At 37.3% G+C, this 20066-nt stretch overlaps 1 protein-coding gene across 11 annotated transcripts in view; it reads left to right on the forward strand.

The window, feature by feature from the left end:
- LOC106092252 (locomotion-related protein Hikaru genki) overlaps positions 1-20066 on the forward strand; it is a 59358-nt gene that overhangs the window by 12418 nt on the left and 26874 nt on the right. For 9 of the 11 annotated variants that reach the window (XR_001222125.2, XR_001222124.2, XM_013259047.2 and 6 more), the window contains exons 4-8: positions 362-586; positions 11487-11584; positions 12044-12109; positions 12943-13279; positions 13367-13849. Coding sequence is in view for 9 of the 11 variants with exons in the window: in XM_013259047.2 (XP_013114501.1) it covers positions 362-586; positions 11487-11584; positions 12044-12109; positions 12943-13279; positions 13367-13849 (1209 nt within the window). In the remaining 2 variants the exon portion in view is untranslated. The remainder of the gene's footprint in view (positions 1-361; positions 587-11486; positions 11585-12043; positions 12110-12942; positions 13280-13366; positions 13850-20066) is intronic. The other 2 variants (XM_013259048.2, XM_013259051.2) reach the window with 1 other exon arrangement.

Consider the following 20066-nt stretch of genomic DNA (forward strand, 5'->3'; position numbering starts at 1 on the left):
GAACGGCGTTATGACATATCAGAATATTATTCCACTTCGTGTCACAGAGCTAACGAGACCACACTGGCGCTGCAGAACTTACCACACACCGCCCAATTGCTTTGTACGTAGTCAACAAGGTTTCTTCGTCAGCACCTCAAGTGCTGCCGGCAAGTGATTTGAGGACCTTGCTTTGGAGGATAGGTAGAGATTGAACAGTGCCAGAGGTATTTCTATCATTTGACAGCCCTGTTTTCATCATTTTCCGCTATCCCACTGTGCGACTCAGTGTCATATGTATCGCAACACCCCATTTTTTTCGTGTTTTATACAAGTACTAGACATCGTTTATTTGATTTTAATTTATTATCGTTTTCTACAGGAATTTTCGATGAAGACGGTGGCTATTCCCCTGTGCACCCCGATGAGGGCGAGTCCGATGAAGAGGATGAGGAGGAAGAAGAAATTGATATTCAACAACAATTTACGGAAGTATCTGAAATTCGTTTCCCTGGTGAGATTGGACCATTGGGCGATCGTCGTCTGTGTAAAATACGGTGTGTCAAAGGCAAATGGGTGGGTCCACTGTGTGCCACAAATGAGGAGGGTAAGTGAATGGTCCGCTTAAAAAACAAAACAATAGTAAACGTCACTCACACACCGTCACTCACTAAAAAATAAACACCCACCACACCAACCATGGATTATTTAAGAATAAGGATGCACATATAAACGTACACGGATATAATGGAAGAAGTACATCGTCCAAACTAAACTTCATGCCAAAATATACAAAACTAAAAATTTATCTAGCATGCTTTTGTTCTTGTTCGAGTACTAATATCGACCACCATATGTAGTATCTTAACCAAACAAGTTTTCAATTGTAATACAGGAACAAAAAACGTACACATGCACATTTCCATTCATCTTTGCAGCATTACTTATAATCTAATACTAAATATCTATTTAATTAATATTTTTAAAATCATACAAATGTAACCCTAAACGCACAAATACATATGTAATCCTTTTGATAACACTTTTACATTACCAATTAAGTGCAATTACAAGTGTTGCCGCCAACACTAACTAAGCGATGGAAAAATTAAAACTCTCGCAAGCAATTGAGGTAAACAAAATACAAACAAAAGCGCGATACATCATATGATTCTCCCTGCTCCATTCAAATTGTCATCGTGTGTGGTTAGACACAAACCCAATGAACTCAAAAAGGAAAATAACGAATTTTCTGCTTTGAGTTCGGAACTAGTAATGATAAATTTTTTAAACAAACTTTTAGCGCACTAAGGGCGGGTTTCTCGTAGAAAAAATATAGTTCGTGTTAGCTAGCCGGAACATTGATTTATTGTAGGAGTAAACATCCTGCCAACAAATTTGGTTTTCTCGTACACTATTTTTTTTGTAAATAAAAGGTTGCAAATTTTTGTAAATGAAAGGTTGCAAATTTCTTCTGATTTCATTTTCCCCACAGAAGTTTCTTACTCTTTTCCAAATTTTTATTGTCAAATTGTTACTGGATAAGTACGCGAACACACCGTTATATTATCCAGTAATCGGTAAACAAAACACATGCGACGATAAGTCGCTAACTGCCACCCAACTGCCGGTTAAGGTTTATCGTTAGGATAACCAATAAGCATGTATCCAAAAAACCAAATTCCTTTAACCAGAAGAATATCGATACGATAAACTATAACCGGAGAATGAGAAACCCGGCGTAAGCCAATCAGTTCTTTGTGCTTTTTTTTGCACTTAGTAAACATTCTAGTAAACATTGCAAAAGTTTGCCATTGAATTGAATTTTTCTATTTTGCACCAGATCTCAGAAATGGGTTGGCCGATTCTAGCGAAATTTTGTTTGTCATCTTATAGTTACTTGAAAACAAAAATTTGGTATCCAAATTTGAAATGGTGTACCAAGGAAGCCCCCTTATCCCCAAAGCCCGCCAAATGAATATGTATACACTAATCATGGCAATATGGGACTCAAATGAAAGGTATTTGTAAGTAGAAAACGAATCTAATATACAAATGTGGACAACCCCCAAATCGAACATGGCAATATGGGGCTCAAATGAAAGGTAGAGTACGTATCTTACAATCACTTTCGGCACTAAGCGTCTGGGGGTATACCCCATCCCCAAAGCCCTGCTAAACCAGACACATTTACCAATCATGGCAATATGAGACTCAAATAGAAGATATTTGGGAGCAGAGCACTTATCTAATATCCACTTTCTGGACCAAGCATCCGGGTGATCACTCCACGCTCGAAATATTTGCCAAACTGGACATTTTTACCGACCATAGCAATATAGGGCTCAAAAGAAAGGTGTTTGGGAAATTTTTCACAAAAAAAAAAACAATTGTCCCAAACACAAAAATAGCAGACATAGCCTGCTTTTAAATAGGAATTCTGGGGCGTAATCTATCTATTTTGTTTAAATTTACCAATGACAATTGTACCAATTGATACAGAACCCTTTCGTAATCAATTTATTAAAATTGGTTGAAATTCGGATATAGCTGACACAAATTCGGATATATGTAGCTGACACAAGCGAAAATGTATTTTATTGACTCAAATGGCACAACTATGTGGAAATAATAAATACCTCAACTGGCATCCAATCCTCATCTGATGCCTTATTATTTTTAGGTGGGATACTTAATTTCCCTTCATATTAGCTTGGTATACACTAAATTTCGTCATCAGGAATTGGTTTGGAAATATTAATAACAATACAGTGCAGACTCAGTTTGGTGATAAGTTGCGCAGGAGGCCATGGTAGCCCAGAGATAACCATGTCCGCCTGAGTTCGAATGTCAGACAATACAATATCAGACAATTTTTTCAGCGGTGATTATCCCTTCCTAATGCTGGCGACATATGTTGGGTACTATGCGTCTCTTGTTCCTTAATAGAATGTTCATGGGCAAATTTGTAGAAATGGGCATCTACCCAATAAATTCCCACACATTGGATATTTATTAGGTATTTATCCAGTAAATTCCCGATAGACACTCAATGTCTGGGAATTTATTGGGTAGGTGCCGCTTTCTACAAATTTGCAGTTGTGCAAATCGAGTTTTAAATAATAAATTTTCTATCCATACTCAATATCCATTTTCTTTTCATAGTGCAGGCAGAGCAATTCGCTGTTGTATAATAATCTTTTAGGGACAAAACATTTCATTTTCAAGCAGTTGAACCAGTCGATATACGTTGTATCTGAAGCCAACCAATGCACTATGGATCCAAACGAATTCTTAGTCTAAGTTTGCACGCATCCTCTTCCACGGAAGTTGTTCCTAAAGGTATGGTTCACCTAGAGTCAACATTTAACATACCTTTGGATCCATTTTTTTTTGGATATAAAACGTACATATTTAGAGCTATTTTGTAGGGAACTGACAAAATATTAGCTTACATGTCGCTAGAGACATGCAAACAGATTCCAGTTCCCTACTCCACTCTACATTTCCCTGGGATATCTCAATGGCCCGGCATCCAAAACAGGTGAATTATGAACTGTTGAGAGATCTGCGACAGTCGAGGGCGGCTTTTTAATTCTGAAATACGTTCTCCAGGCTGGCTGTCGGAGAAAATATTTATACCAGTCGTCGTTATGACATAATATTTTCGCCATTCCACCAATTCTTTACACACTGCAGTGGTTGGGTAATAGGGTGTTAACTTTTACACACATTTCTTAAAAAATAATTCCTGTTGCACGAATGAATAAACCTTTGCATATTAATGACCAACATAACGTTTATTCCAATTTTATTTTAAAAAAGGTCACGCACGTACCACTTTGAAATTATATTTTGTGAACAAATTAATTTTTTTTTATTATACAAACCCAAAACGCCAAAATGTAACAAGCATTATAACTTTAACGAAGAGCCACAAAACCTATGAACAAAATGAGATATTGATGGTAAAAATCGGTTTACATACTTCTTTATATTAACAATTATGTGAAGCAACCTCATTTGGAATAATTTTTAGATAAAACTTTGACGATGGATCTCCAATCAACATTGCCCGAAGCAAGCAGTGCTGTGATCAAAGTTATATATATGTGCGATCAAAGTTATACAAGTCTTATATAACTCCTGTTGCGACAACGACAACCTGCCACTAAAATTCATCCTCTCCAATGGCAACGTGGATATTTAACTTCCTTGAGTGTTCGATGATGCTACACATATGTGTGTATAACTGCTTACAGTGACTTCAAAAAATTGCCCAAATGCCTAAAAAAATTTTAAAATCATTTTGTGCTGTAAGATTTTATCTAATTTGAATAAATATATATATATATATAAAATATGATATAGGGATATGAGGTTGTAAAAAGTCATCACCCTATTGGGTAACCTCGCGATATGAGCAGTCCAAGTTCTTCAGAGTACACCCTAAAGCCCACCTGGTCGTCTAGTTTAGAACCATTCGTATGGAAGTACCAATCGGTTCTTTCAGGAATAGTGATACAGTACTTTTAATCAAAAGCGGCTCAGAGAATGTGTAAACCAGACTGCCTGAAATATCGGATATTGTACCAAGGATAACACAGTGTTCGTAGGCGCCGCATGACCAAAGGAGTCAGGTGCCACTGTAGGCAACTTTTATCTCCTTCGGAAAAGAACTACATCTGTCTTGTACGGATTTACGATCAGACCACTTTCGGTAGCCTACTTCGCTGTCGCACGAAGAGCTTTCTGAAGTATATCTCTAAGAGTGCTGGGAAACTTTCCCCTAACCGCAATAGCCACGTCATCAACATACGCGACCACTTTTACACCTTTTTCTTCCAGAGACAATAATATATTTATTAATGGCCATATTTCAAAGTAGAGGAGACAATACACCTCCATGAGGTGTTCCTATGTTGACCTATTTTTTTTAGATGTACTGATCCCAGCGTGCCTAACGCGTAATTTAAATATTATTATTAAACTCTCTTACGGTTGCGTTGGTGTCCAAAAACTCCAGCTCCTTCGTGATAGACGTCGGTTTTACATTAATGAAAGCACATTTAACGTCAAGAAATGCTATCATTGTATATTCCTTGATAGCGAGAGAAACCTCTATGTTGGCGACCATGGCGAAACAATTAAAGGTGGTCTCATTTGTACAACAACCACAAATCATATGGTGCAACCCCATCTTGCCATTAAGCAAATCGACGTTTTGCCAACACACGCAAAGAAATTTGTGTGCGTATGTGTATACGTTTGCGTACATGGGCAGAGAATATGCGAGAAAGAAGAAAACAACAAAGAGAATGCAAACAAAAATCTGGCATCCTAATACCGTTAAACCTGGCCAGCTGTTAACAGCTATTCGCGCGAGACCACCTTTTTTAATATGAGGCCGTGAGAGGCTGTTTCAGTGGATTTGACCTTACTATATGAATGATTTTGCCAAAACAAGCGATCTTTGGCCTACGATATGTTTCTATTAACCATTCAAGAGTCTTCAGCATATAGGATTTATTGCCTTCATTACAAATCGCCAGATTGCAACTTAAAATGATTCGATGCTCACCCCTTTCGCTGATATACCAACTTCCTCATATCTGGTGAAGTGCATCTGCATCACTTCCTGCAATGAGGTTCTTTTTCCTGCAGAAGTGGCTTCAACCAGCAAATCAAGTCTTGAAGGCGGCATCTCTGAATCGTGTGCCATTTAGGAGACTTATTTATTGCAAAGATGGCTACTACTGAATCTTCACTGCTTGGTGACGGAAGAAGAAAGAGATTAAGGCTCTATGTCTTCCATTCTACGTACCCTTGAGTATTTTAAATCCAGAAATTCTTAGTCCACGGTCCATTCCTCCACGCACCTATGGTTCCTGGTTAGGAATAACGTCAAATCCTCCTGTCATCAAAAGGACCTTTAGTGCCACCGAAGCTGCCTTGAAGTGATGAAAATTTGTCTGCTGAAAACGGATCATATTCAGGATTCACAGTTTCCACCACTGTTGTGTTAAACTCTTCTGTTTAGTCCCCTAAGAGTTCATCTTCACAAGATTCGTTCTATCTTGTCATTATGAGGCAGTTGTGAAAGCACTCTTCCTCAGGACACTGAACACACCTCGCTGTTGCACACCTTGAGCCCAATCCAACCGAATGACCCACGCACACAGGGCTTGTTGGGTCCCGTCTCAACACCTTCTCCTCTTGCTTCGACCGTGGCAGAGGAATTTTCAGTCTTCTGCAATCCGCCGTACCAGAGATTTCGTCGATAGTTCCTCAGAAAAGTATTTAGCAACAACTGCTGAGTCGTCTCCTGATTCCCCAAACCTAACACTTCTATAGTCCTTCAGTTTCGAATTGTGGAATCCCCAGGATACAACCTCTTCAGACTTGTTGAAGTCTGCGAAACAGTCGTAGATTAGTACGAATACTGCATTGGTCCGGTTGCCATCAGTCTCATCGAATCTACCAATCTTCCAGTCAGTGATTAAAAGATTAGGATTAAGTCCCTTAGTCTCCCAAGCATAGATTCAGGATCTGAGGTTATCCTTGGTATCCAAACGTGTGCCATTGGTCGAGAGGGAATGTCTTCCTTCTTGACTAAATAAATTGCTGTGCTTGGCCAGATATCGCAAATCTTTCTTAGAGCGCAACGATACATTTCGATGGAGCGTTGATCCCCGCAAGCATTTAGTTGTTATCGGCTCCGATACAAGTCTGCAACGTCACAAACTGGAGGAGGCTCTGGATATTCCGCAATGCCATCGAATTATACAGATTACAGTCCATTGACTATCCGCACTCTTAGGATCATGCCGCTCAACAAACCTGAGAGCAATGCGCCTTTTATTATTCCAACCTCTTAAAGAGTGTACTGGTTTGCCATAGAAGGCCGACGGCCTGGTCAAATTATAGGCATACGAAGATAGACTCGAACTAGGTGTCTTCGTCAAAATCCCCTGCTGACCAGTATTAGACAACATGCTACGGTTTGGTACTGTTCGGCCCCAGCTGTTGGGTCTTGAAGTCCATTCCAAGTAAAAATAACTACCTATTACAAGTTACAGAATATTCTTGCGGAACTAAATAACAAAACTATCGCTCCATTCAACGGTTCAAGTTATTCGACTCCAAAGTTTTAAACCTGCTCCGTGTTTTTCGATAACCACAAAAGTGTGAACAAAATTTCGCTTAAATCAGAGCACCCACCTCCGAAATTTAGAATTGTTGGAACACATATTTATAAATTATACATATTTAGAATAATGAGGACGTGCGCTGCAATAAAATTCCAAAGCCAATTTCAAAAAATATTGTAATCTTAGAATGTACGAATTTTACACATTTTGGCCAAATATTTGTTTAATCTAAACCTACCTTAAAGGTCTGGTTATGCTCTCATAGATGTACCGTTAATGGAAAGAGGCCATTATGCTTATTATAAAACGTAGAATTTTACTTACTTACTCTCTTGTGTCTCTCCTACTAGAAAAAGAGAGAGAGAGGGTGACTTTTTAAGAGTATAGACCAGTGATGGATAAAAAGTTATGGGCGAATGTTAAGCTCGAAAATTGGACATTTTTAAAGTTCATCACAGGTACGTCCTATGACATCAATTATTGGAGCAACATGGAAGACTTTTAATATAATTGTGTATCATAACATCCGAATAAATCCAAATATATTCCGTAACAGTTTGAATTACCAACTTAGATCTGCTTTTAATTGGTAAAAATTTAAGTTAGAATTGTGTTACAACATTAAATTGAACTTGGTAGCCTTTTCCATATGCACAATCTATGGTAAAATTAAAATAGATAAACATATACATTTAAATCTAGTTGAAAACCCAAATACCAAATTATAAAGGGCGATTTTTTTGAGGTTAGGATTTTCATGCATTAGTATTTGACAGATCACATGGGATTTCAGACATGGTGTCAAAGAGAAAGATGCTCAGTATGCTTTGACATTTCATCATGAATAGACTTACTAACGAGCAACGCTTGCAAATCATTGAATTTTATTACCAAAATCAGTGTTCGGTTCGAAATGTGTTCATTCACCGTAACGTTGCGTCCAACAGCATCTTTGAAAAAATACGGTCCAATGATTCCACCAGCGTACAAACCACACCAAACAGTGCATTTTTCGGGATGCATGGGCAGTTCTTGAACGGCTTCTGGTTGCTCTTCACTCCAAATGCGGCAATTTTGCTTATTTACGTAGCCATTCAACCAGAAATGAGCCTCATCGCTGAACAAAATTTGTCAAAATTTGAACACATTTCGAACCGAACACTGATTTTGGTAATAAAATTCAATGATTTGCAAGCGTTGCTCGTTAGTAAGTCTATTCATGATGAAATGTCAAAGCATACTGAGCATCTTTCTCTTTGACACCATGTCTGAAATCCCACGTGATCTGTCAAATACTAATGCATGAAAATCCTAACCTCAAAAAAATCACCCTTTATATCAAGAATGAAAGTTATTGTCAGTGTAAAAAAAAACTTTATATTTGCCACAAATTCTTGCAGAAATTTATTGTAAACAAAATCCAACTTTTTTTAAAAAGAAGTTTACTTGGCGAAATTTTCTGTTATGTGAAACGAATTATTTTTTTTGCGTGTGGAACATCTGTCGCCAGTATTGCAATAATATTTTTTTCACAAATAAGTTTGGCCACCCGCAGAATTTTTCTATGGTTCTTTGACTTCTTGCCCGCACATGTTTTGCAAATTTTACAAATATGTTCACTTGTTTCCTCATGACAAACAAACAGATTTCCACTGCAAACTTTTTGTTTACCCTTTACGGCTTGTATATCCAGTACTAAAATAAAACGCATACTAACTCGTTTTGACTATAGTAGCATATATGGCCCAATCGTCTATGTCAAAGGGTACCTTCTTCGGCTTTAGTCGAATTCGCCGTTAAATTCTTCGTTAAACTCATTTTTATTTCAAATAAATTTCCGGATAGCCTTGCGCTTGCAATAATATACTTTGACATGTTATGACAGCACTATTTCTTTTAAATTTAACATTTAATATACCATTTAGTATCTAACTTACGGATAGCGAATTCTCCCGGAATTCAGGACTGTACAATACATTCTTTCTTTCTTTTAACATTATTTAGGACAGTGTTTGTTTAGCACAATTTAGGCATTTATTTAGGCTCACATGCTTTGAATGACTTATTTCTGTGGCAAACGAATCGTTTTGCCCTTATAAATTGTAAAGGAATAACGAGTCGTTTGCTCAAAACAGCTTTGGTCTGAACATAGTAAAATGTTTTTGAACCATTTTTTGTTGTTCACAAAAGGGTCTGTCGCACCAAATCCAAAGCAATCGTCAAGACATCCTGCGACAGATAAATGGTTCTCAACGCGAAATTTTCAATTTTTAGAATTGTTTCCACAAAATTTAACAATTCTAATTTTTTTCGGTGTGACCCATAACCTATTGTTAGTATTACAATTTACTGAAGTTGTTCGTTCAGCAATTTACAATTAAGTTCGCAGCTGATGGAACTTGATATATCAGTTAATTTTTGAATTTGCTTTATATAAATATGAACTTCAAAATGAATATTTTATAAATTAATTTTTGTGTTTGCAGCTTCGCTCAGGGAACTTAGGTTCATTGTGTCGCCCCCGAGAAATATTCAAAATGCGCTGAAGAACACAGACATAATTTACGGCAGTATAATGCCAGCCAGCCAGGCGAGCTGGAAAAGTTCCCTCCAATATGCCATTTCAAACGCCAATTGTAGTCAAGAATGAAGAAAGGAATATGTGCCTGAAATAATTTAGACAGGAAAAAAGAGTTTCGTTTAGCCATAATCCTACACCTACCCCCGCAATTTCAGGCAGTGGCGCAATAGGTGCTCAACTGTCTATAATGCGTAAGTCCGCCATGTGTCCAGCGCGACTTCAAAGTCCAGACATTGCAATGTCTTGTCAAGACCCCTTTTAGTAGTGAGAGTGGTAGATCCCCTGAATACACCAAGTTACCTCATATTGGTGAATAGCAGCAACTTTATCTTTCGGAGGTTTACGTCAAGCCCATTGTCCAATTTTGGCAGCATACTATATGTACTCTGAACGGCCCACAAATGTCCAAGAGCCTTAAAAAGGGGTACAAAAAACCGTCGTGATTGAGCTCTTGTCACTATATTCCTATTGGAGCCCTTTGCTAGTGGAACGCTAATTATTATTATGCTCGTCAATGTAGTATGAACTCCATTCTGGAGGAAACCTCATGTCCACCAGAGAGTCATAAACTTTACACCTATGTCTACGAAGTTGGAATCAATCCAAGCCCAATTGGAGCCAGAACTACCCTAGTCAAATTTGTTTTGCTTGTCACTTAAAAATAAATAAACTTCTTTCTTCTTGCTCTGATTGGTCAAAACAAATTTGCCCAAAAAAATTAAATGTCACGGCGAATCGAATTTCCTTCGCCCTGTTTACAAATTTTGCCATATCAAGTTCCCAAAAAAGATGGTTTATTGTAGGAATTCGTCGATGCGGCCTCCTTATAAATACGCCTTGAAATGTTCCATATAAAATACAATTCAAAGACTAGCCTACTTTTTGGTTTTTGAAATCCAGGTTTTCGGTTTCTTGAGCTAACTATAGTAGTCGGTTTCTTTGGGTTTTTGATGAATCGGTTTCCCGCCAAAAATAACCGGTTTCTTAAATGGTCTCACTATATTTTGTCATACTTAGCACTTTTTCTGTCTTACGAAAAGTGGTAAGTATGACAAGTATGGTCTTAAATGAAAATTTGATCAAAATTTATCATTACAAAATGTTTTTGAAATTTCTTACATTACAGATAGCTTTATTCCAAATTTCGTCATTTCAGCAAATTAGATGAATTTTTTTTCGAAAATATTTTATTAACATTTACCTTTGCGGCAGCTAGATCATTTTCGTTTCAGAAATTGTAGTAGGAATATGCAGATGAATTTTTTACTTTATCGAAAGGTTTGTTTTTTAGAACTTTAAAAGGGTTTACGTTTATAAGACATAACCAGTTAAATAAAAAAATTAATTGATTACACTGAACCTAAAGATGTAAATACGCGTGTGTAACTACATCTGTAAGTAAGTAAAATGGATTGAAACATTTGCTGTTAGCGATTAATCGAATTGGTTTCCTTCTCGAATAACAAATTCTGTTGGCGAAGTACATAACTCTAGAGCTTAATTTGTAATGTAAAAATGTATTCTATCAACTTACAAAACATAATTTAAAAAACTAGTTTAGTAACATTCCCATTAAATCGTTTAAAATCAATTAGGATAATGAGTTGTTTGTTCAAAATAAAAATTTAATAAAAGGTCAACAAAAGCAACAAGTTAAAAGCACTATTCATTTTTATCGAAATGTTTCGTCGTTTGTAATTGAAATGAAAATTTTTATTTTATTTATAACCGATAACCTACGAACAACGATCACCAACTATTGCTCTCTCGCTCAGATGAAAACGGAAATGTGAAATTTCAGCCGTTATACAAATCATGCCACGTCCAAAGAATTCCGCCACATTTGTTGTTGAGTTATCGTAACATCTCTGTGGTAAGTTTAAAAACTGCAACAGGAACCCAGATTTATTCCAAGTTTTGTTTGAGCACTCCACTCGTCACACTGACACAAAAACACGCTTGCTGGTTAGTTGCCAGCATATAACCTACACGATCACCAAACCACCCCACCACTCATCCCTTAGAAGAAGCAGCCCATTGCAATTCAAGTATCTATCAACCTAAAATACCTTTTATGTAGCCTACTTGGGTGCTTTATTGCCATTGACCAAATCAAATAGTTTATTAGCAACGTCACCGCAATTTCATTGAACTTTGTTTTAAAAAGAACTTCTTGTATCGTTCGTTTGCTCGTTCCTTTATTCTATTCTACCTTCTATAAAAAAAACCAAAACAAAAAACTGGCAAAAAAAAATCGAAAGAGAAATTTTAAACATATCTTTATTTGTTTCTTTTTCTTTGGTTTTTCTTTCTATTTTGGACTTTTTTGCAGACCCCCATCTACCGTTCTCGTCGCAATCGTACGTCCAAATCGAATTTTATTTCCAATACACAAATTGTGAGTCAAATTTACAGGCCCTTTCAAAGCGTTTTTTACATTTGAATTGAGTCAACTTTAACAGAGAACTTTATTAGCATTTAATTTACAACACAAGTATCGTAGATTTTTTTAAACTCCTAAAAATCAAAAAACCATAAAAATGCAACAAGTGATTTTTTTTGTTGTACGATGATGATTTTGGCTTTTACGTATAGATTTCACAACAGCGACTTTAACTGATTTTTAAAGACAATGGGCGATGAGAACGTTACACGCCATGCATTTGTGGCTTGAAATGTTCATCGCTTTGCCCTGTCACTGTATGTATTTTGTTAAATCACCTTAAATAGCATTTGCGAGTTTCAACACACCATAAATAAGGCTGAAAAGGCAGGGATTGCCACAACCGTAAACAGAGAACTGATAACAAAAAGAGCACGTTTTGTCACCAAACACCAACAAAAAAAAACATTAAAACCAATCACACCACACCAATTCACCCATCTACAAATACGTCACCAAAGTTTGCCATCTTCCTTTTGTCTGTTTGTCAGATGCTTCAATTCACAGTGATGTATTTTCTCTATGATTTCTCTGTTTCGCTCTCTTTTTAACATTATCGGCTGTGATGTATGTGTGTCTCTATTTCTCTCTCTCTCTCTCTCCCTCTTTCTCTCTTTCATTTGTATATAACTGACTTTACTTTTCTTCCTACGCACGTTTTATTAAAAAAAAAAAAAAAAAAAAAAAAAAACATAAAAAACTGATGACCTCCATATGTACGAACCCCTTTTTTGAATGCGACTCCAATCGAAAAAATATTTTGATGTCTCAATGGCTGTATTTCAAAGAATGTGGGATGGGATCTACCACATGGCCATTCGCTGCAGGCTAGATGCAAAGATTTGGGTATGTACAAGCTGCTGGGGGAATCAAGGGTCTTGTGCTCAAATGGTTTGTGGGCTCCACGCATGCCATCATGCGTGCCCACCACCTTACTTACCAATTTCTCGGACGATAGCGCACCCTCTATTAAATACCGCATATTAAATGGTTCAGGGTCCTTTGAACCTTCTGGAGTGCTAGCCGTATTGCCGCACAGCACAATATTTCTGGACTGTATGTACCCTCGCGTGCGTGGGATCCCCGAGTGGACATGGACTAGTTGGTATATGCAATATCAAACGGGTATGTAGATCGATTGTTTGCTTCTGGGAGCAGTTGCTTTTCTTGCATCAATGAGTAATGATTTTAAGACCACTTCTTCATTTACAGGTTGGAACCACGAAGACAAAAATCTCCGTTATCGCCTTACTATTAAAGACATTGAAAGCAATGATTCTGGCACATTTACTTGCACTTCGCCCAGAGGATTAACCAACAGCATTAGTATTGCTGTGGCTACATCCACTTGCCCGCAGCTTCCAGAACCGGCGCCTCCGCTCTCCTTACGCTTAGAAGGTAACAAACTTGGCCAAAGGGCCATGTATCGTTGTCCACCTGGTTTTCGAGTGGATGGCGTTGTAAATGCAACATGTTTAGCTTCCGGCAATTGGTCATCGCCGCCACCTAATTGTCAAGCTGTTCAATGCCCACGTTTGATTTTAGATGATCCCCACCTAAGTTTGGTAGAATTGAATACATCTGCTTGGGGGCGGGCGGTGTTCAAATGTCAGTGGGGCTTTAAATTGACCGGTCCACCGGGTTTGGAATGTGATCCGACGGGCGTGTGGAGTGGCCCAGTTCCCAGGTGCAAAGGTAGGTCACGTTGTCAAACTTAAATTTCTTAAGTAGCATTTACGACATCAAATGTCAAAACAAAAACCACTTTAAACTTATTTGCTATATACAAATTAAGACCAGAAACAATAATTAAAGCTTTTAATATCCTCCACCAAAGAATGGGGGAATACTTATTTCGTCATTCCGTTTGTTACTCATCGAATAACTGATCTGAGACCCGAAAAGGTGTATCGTTTTGACATTCAAAATCGATTTAGCCAGTCGAACTGTCTGTCTATAGAAAGCACGTTAACTTCGAGGGAGTAAAGCTAGGCGCTTGAATCATCAAAACATGAACAACTTTGGTCCATTTTCAATCCCCAACGACCTACATCAAAAAGAAGTATCTGCGGACATTTCAAACGGATGTTTTCATTCGTTCGAACAATATTATGATTTTGACTGATGGAGGAACGGGCATTGCAAGATCGACACTGAATATTAAGACGATCATGAACGTATGTATATTCTTTAAAGGGTTGGCGATCAATACTTCGAGGTGTTATAAGCGGAATGACAATGTTAGTATACCCCCATCCTATGGTGGTGTTAAGACCATGACAAATTTAAACTTATCGCTATTGAAAATTCACTGGATAAAAGAGAAGTCAATAATTAGAGAGGATTGAAATAACGGAGAAATTTTTGTGCTCTCAAAACTGGACAGCAAATGACGAGCCCCATGACGAGCAAATGAAAAACCCCAACAGGACTCTTTAGCCGCTTTGGGCAATATGGGTATTAAATGAAACTTATTTAAAAGCAGAGTACAAATGTAAAACAAAAATCTATTCCTTGGTGTCTGAAGGGCCTCCCCACCCTCAAAAACAATTATTCCTTGGTGCCTAAGGGGCCCCCACCCCCAAAAACGCTTCAACAGGCCATATTTACCAATTGGGACAATATGGATATGAAATGAAAAGTACTTAAAAGTGGAGTAAGAAACTGATATAAAAATGTATGGTATCTAAAGCGCTTCCCCACCCCCCAAACCACCAGCAGGGCTTATTTACCAATTGGAACAATATGGATTATGTCAGTAGAGTTCGAATTTAATGTTGATATAAGGAATCAAAAATCTGGGTAACGTCCAGCCATTCAGCAGAACATGTATATAACAAGAATATAGGACTGAAATAAATTGTCATTTGGGTCTTCCCGTCAGGGGGAGCGACTCAACAAACTGTCATGTAGGATGACCGAGAATATATTGTACTCCCCCTATCCTACCCAAAAAAGGAAATAAAAAAATATTTGAGTTAAAGTCAGAGGGCAATCCTCCTCCCCCTATCCTACCCAAAAAAGGAGTTAAATATATGGAAACCGATCAGAATAGAATAGGACAGCAATAAAAGGTAGTAGATTAAAATTGTTACCCTCAAATTGGGATAGACACAGGAGAACCTCCGGATCTTTAAAAATGTGGTGTCCCAAGTGGTAGCTTTAAAATATAATTTTAAATGAAGATAACCAATACAAAACAAATTAATTTGTGCGGATCTGAATGAGACCTGTTGCCCTGAATATCTTGATAGCCACCTTCAAAATGCTTGACATTATAGGGCACAAAAAAAATCGTGATCTAGCACGATGCTGATATTATTTCAGGGTCCGTCCCCTAAACTCCCTTCAAACCGGCCATGTTTGCCTACTGTGGCAATAAGGTGCTCAAATAATAGGTATTTGATAGTAGAAAACGTTTTGAATAATCTCACCCCATAAACTCCCCCTGAACCAATTGAAATTGCGTCTCAAATAAGCACGATGCTGATATTTTTTCAGGACTAAATGAGTGGGTGGCCGCCCCACTGGACGCATTGGTGGATTATGGCAAAAAGGTGGCTCAAATCTAATATCTGTTTTAACGCCAAGTATTTCAGGGACGACTCACCTCATACACTCCCCCTGAGCCACACCCATATACCGACTATAGCAATATGTAGCTCAAATGTGGTTTTTGGGATCTGATATCCACTTTCGGGCAAAGGGTTTGGCTACTCCAATTCACCACCAAAAGCAAGAGAATGAAGTAGATCTAACATCCACACTTAAATGAGGATCCGCACATTTAAGTTTACCCTTTTACCCTATTTTCAAAAACGCCAGATCTCGAAGATGGGTGTGGCGATTTAGGCGAGATTTTGTTTGTTTATAATAACTCAAAAATAGGAATTTTGTATACTTATTTAAGGTGGCCGAATAAAAATTTAAACCAATAATGACAATATTTGGCTCAAATAAAAGGTATTCGAGACAAGAGCGCGAATCTGGTGCACCACACCCCGAAAAAAAACTCATACCGGATATATTTACCAACCATAGCAATATAAGTCTCAAATGAAAGAAATTTGGGAGCAGAACCCCAATATGATATCCACATTGGGGCGAAATATCTGAAAGGCCGTACCAGTACTCCCAAACAGGACTTTTTTCCGTCCTGTTTTTTCCTTTGGACCGTGCCAGTATAGGGCTCAGATAAAATAAGAGAGTGACTGAAGGCGCAGCGGAGCGGGCCCTGACCAGCTAGTCTTCTTATATATAAAAATCAATTTGTGTTTGTTTGTCAGTTTGTTTGTGTGTTCCTTATAGACTCAAAAATAGCTGAACCGATAGATACATGAAAATAGAGCATGTAGCTGATATTTTTTTGGAGCTTAGTGTTTGGGGGACCACCCCACTCCCAAAACACTCCTAAATCGGGCATATTTACCTACCATGTCAATGTGTGGCTCATGTGAAATTGATACCCACTTTCGGGACGAATTTCCTTTTCCGAAATAGATCACAAACAGCACTTTTTTACTCACCATCGCAATATGAGGGTCAACTAAAGGTATTTGGGAGTTGAATACGAATATTCAACTGCGGGGTCATGTATTTGGGGCAACGCTCTATCCCCAAAAACCGCCCAAAAAGTAAAAATTTGCAGACCATGCCAATATGTGGCTCAAATGAAAGGTATTTGAAATTTGAAAACTAATTTGATAACCAATTTTGGGGCCAAGTATTTTGGGGGACGCCTCATCCTATAAATCCTTCTTAAACCAATGGCAATATGGGGTTTAAATAAATAATATTTGAGATATTTTGATGCTGATTTTTTTTCAGACCATCTCACCCCCGAAAACACTCCTAAATCGGATACCATGAGAATATCGAGCGGAAATAAAGTCTTTTTAGAATGGCAATAAACCCTCCGAGCGAATTCGTTGTCCAATGAAGTTCATATGGAATTCAGATAAAGGCACTTATATTGTTATATTGTTAGTCAAGCGATATGCATATACTTTTTTCGTAGCATGGCATTTCACTAAAAGCTCTTTTTTTGTCGAAAATATATACTCAAAGGACAATTTTGTTCCATATAAAGTAAAAGAAGGCGCAGCGGATCGGGCCCGGTTCAACTAGTCTATCTACATATATATATTTACAGCAAAAAGAAAAGAAACATACATATTGGAATCTAAAACTGCCGAAACCCTATATACGTACAGCACGCCATAGTTTCCTTCATGGGAAAGGAAATAATGCATGTTTAGAAATTGCAAACGACACAAACTGCATGCCTATCTATGACGGTTGCCACCATGGAATTTTTAACTTCCCTCGGGAACTTTAGAACATCATAAAGAACGACTTTTTCAACCTTTTTGGATAGTTTCGCACACTAGCAGAGTCCAGACTTCAAACGTTTTAATTTTTTCGATATTGTTTTAACTTCAATAAAAATTTAAAGGTGGATTTTGTGTACAAATATACATATGCCTACAATGACCTTATTGATTTTGAGGAATTCCATGCCAGCAGCAGTCATACTGAAGACGATATACAATGGGAGGCAAAACCGAGTGGTTGTTTCACTTTTTTCATTTCTTTCGAATATTAAAAACCAAAAATAGAACAATACCAATATTTTTTTGTCGAATGCTCTTGGTATTATCAGGTTTCATTAATAATTACTGAATTTTTCAATAATTATGTCCCTACAAAAAATTGTGAACAAAATTGGTACATGCACTTAGTTTTGCACTTTTAGAAAAATTTTAGAAAATGGATTGGTTTTGATGCATTGTTCATGAACCATTATTTTTTAACGATAAGTTAGCATATTTTGACATGTCTTCCATCAGAGTTATTTTGTAAAAAAATTAAGTAATTCTATAGATGAAATTTTGTCAATTACACATTTAATTTATCGTGGACTGGTCCCTTGGGCCAATCGAAATTTTTTATGAGATTTTTGCTGAAAATAGGATCCAAACTTTGTAATTCCTTTTTTTGGGATTTGAATAAGATATGAAGTTGGCAATTTAAGTTTACATCAGGTCACATATGATTTCATCGACAAGAGATATGTTTTTGCCTACATTTATTTTTATTTCGAGACTAATCGAAAGAAATATTCCAAACACAGTATACCGTTAATATACAAAGATACCCATACAACAAATAGTACAAATATTAAACATGTGATTAAGCTATAGTTTTAAGTCGCATCCCATGTTAGATTATACGATAGCTTCAATCACATTTTAACTAATGCGAACTTCATTTAGAAAATATGTTACTCAAATCCGAATCCTGATTTATAAATAAAGAACCAAAATATTTAAATATTCAGTAATTATTATTGAAACTTGATAAGTCAGAGGGCATCCGTCTAAAAAGACATAGATTTTGTTCTTTTTTGATTTTTAATATTCGGAAGAAATGAAAAAAGATTAAAGTAAAATCGAAGACGATAAGCCTGTAGATTTAAAGGAGGTACGCTCGGCCTTTCATAAAGCACTCAACGCTTATGCGAACATAGTTAGCTCAATTAATAGACCACCGGTACCCTTTTTTACACACAGTATTGAATGCAACCAGCACTACTCCTTAATATTAGCTCTTTATGACGCAGACGTATTTTAATGCAGCTTTGAGACCTGGCCAATATTTCACGACTAATTTGTTGCCATTTACTTCCGTCCTAAGTAAAGAAGAAAAGCCGTATATCTCAGACAAATTGAAAGATACACTTAGACTTCCGACCAGGCGAAGTTAAGTTCACATTTTTTATTTGAGTCGAACAGTGACGGAAACTTCAACACAAGCTCTTGTTTCTATACTGTGCTCGATTCTAGATTCCGATCTTATTTTAAATGTTTTGGCTTAGACCTTACCGTTGAACTTTCGACATGAAGACAAAGACCCCGAAGACTTCAATTCCGAGCAACCTTTGGCAAATTCAGACTTCTATACATACATACGTGAACCAATCGACATCCTCATTGGACTTGACATTGCATTCTCGATCTTCGATTTCTCAGCTTCGCGATACAAAAAACAGAGCTTGGCTTGATTGTGGGGGGACCTGAGCAACAATCTATTTAGTCGAATACATCATCCCCAGATTGTATCCTCACTCAATTCCGGGAGGTGGAGGATACTTCAAATTAAGTTTTCAAGTACAGAGAAAGACCAAATCTGTGAAGAATTCTACAAGTTTACGACCTATGGAAACATTCCTACCAGACATATGGTCACCCTATCGTTGAAAATTAACAAGAAAATTGGATTTTTTACGAACATGGCCCTATTTCATCTAATGGAAACATATTCAAATCGAAAACTGACATCAAATAACAGTATGATCACGTCTTTCTGACATGTCTAGACCTTGGATTGATGAAGATTGCTTCCCAAGCGGATATTCATAGGTGTCCACATTTTTACTTATCTCCGACCTTGAACAGGAAAAAAGCAATGTAAACTAAAATCCTAAACCTCTTTTGAAACAGCAAATCGTTTACTGACCTTGCCACTCTTCTAATTCGTTTACCACGCTAAAACTACACGTACGTATCGCCCTTTACTGTTTGACCGGTTGCAGATACAGTAGCAACGCATACCATACAGAAAGGCACCCAAAAACCCAACGAAAGATACACATCGATTAGCAGCAAAAGTTGTACGGAACTATCTGCATGTTCACGACGTACATACTGCAAAACCTATCGTATGGCTGGTACTGTTTTTTTTTCTCATTGTTGAAAAACATATTTTTCACGATTAATTTTTTAAACACTTGTGTTGTGTTTAATAATAAATTAAAAAATTTTATAATCAACCTACACTCAGGATCGGACAGCAATAAACTTGTTTTGAACCTACAGATCCCAAACGGAGTTCTATACCGACCTCACTCAAA

This window comes from Stomoxys calcitrans, chromosome 5 (assembly GCF_963082655.1).
Source record: "Stomoxys calcitrans chromosome 5, idStoCalc2.1, whole genome shotgun sequence".
NCBI classification, from domain to species: domain Eukaryota; kingdom Metazoa; phylum Arthropoda; class Insecta; order Diptera; family Muscidae; genus Stomoxys; species Stomoxys calcitrans.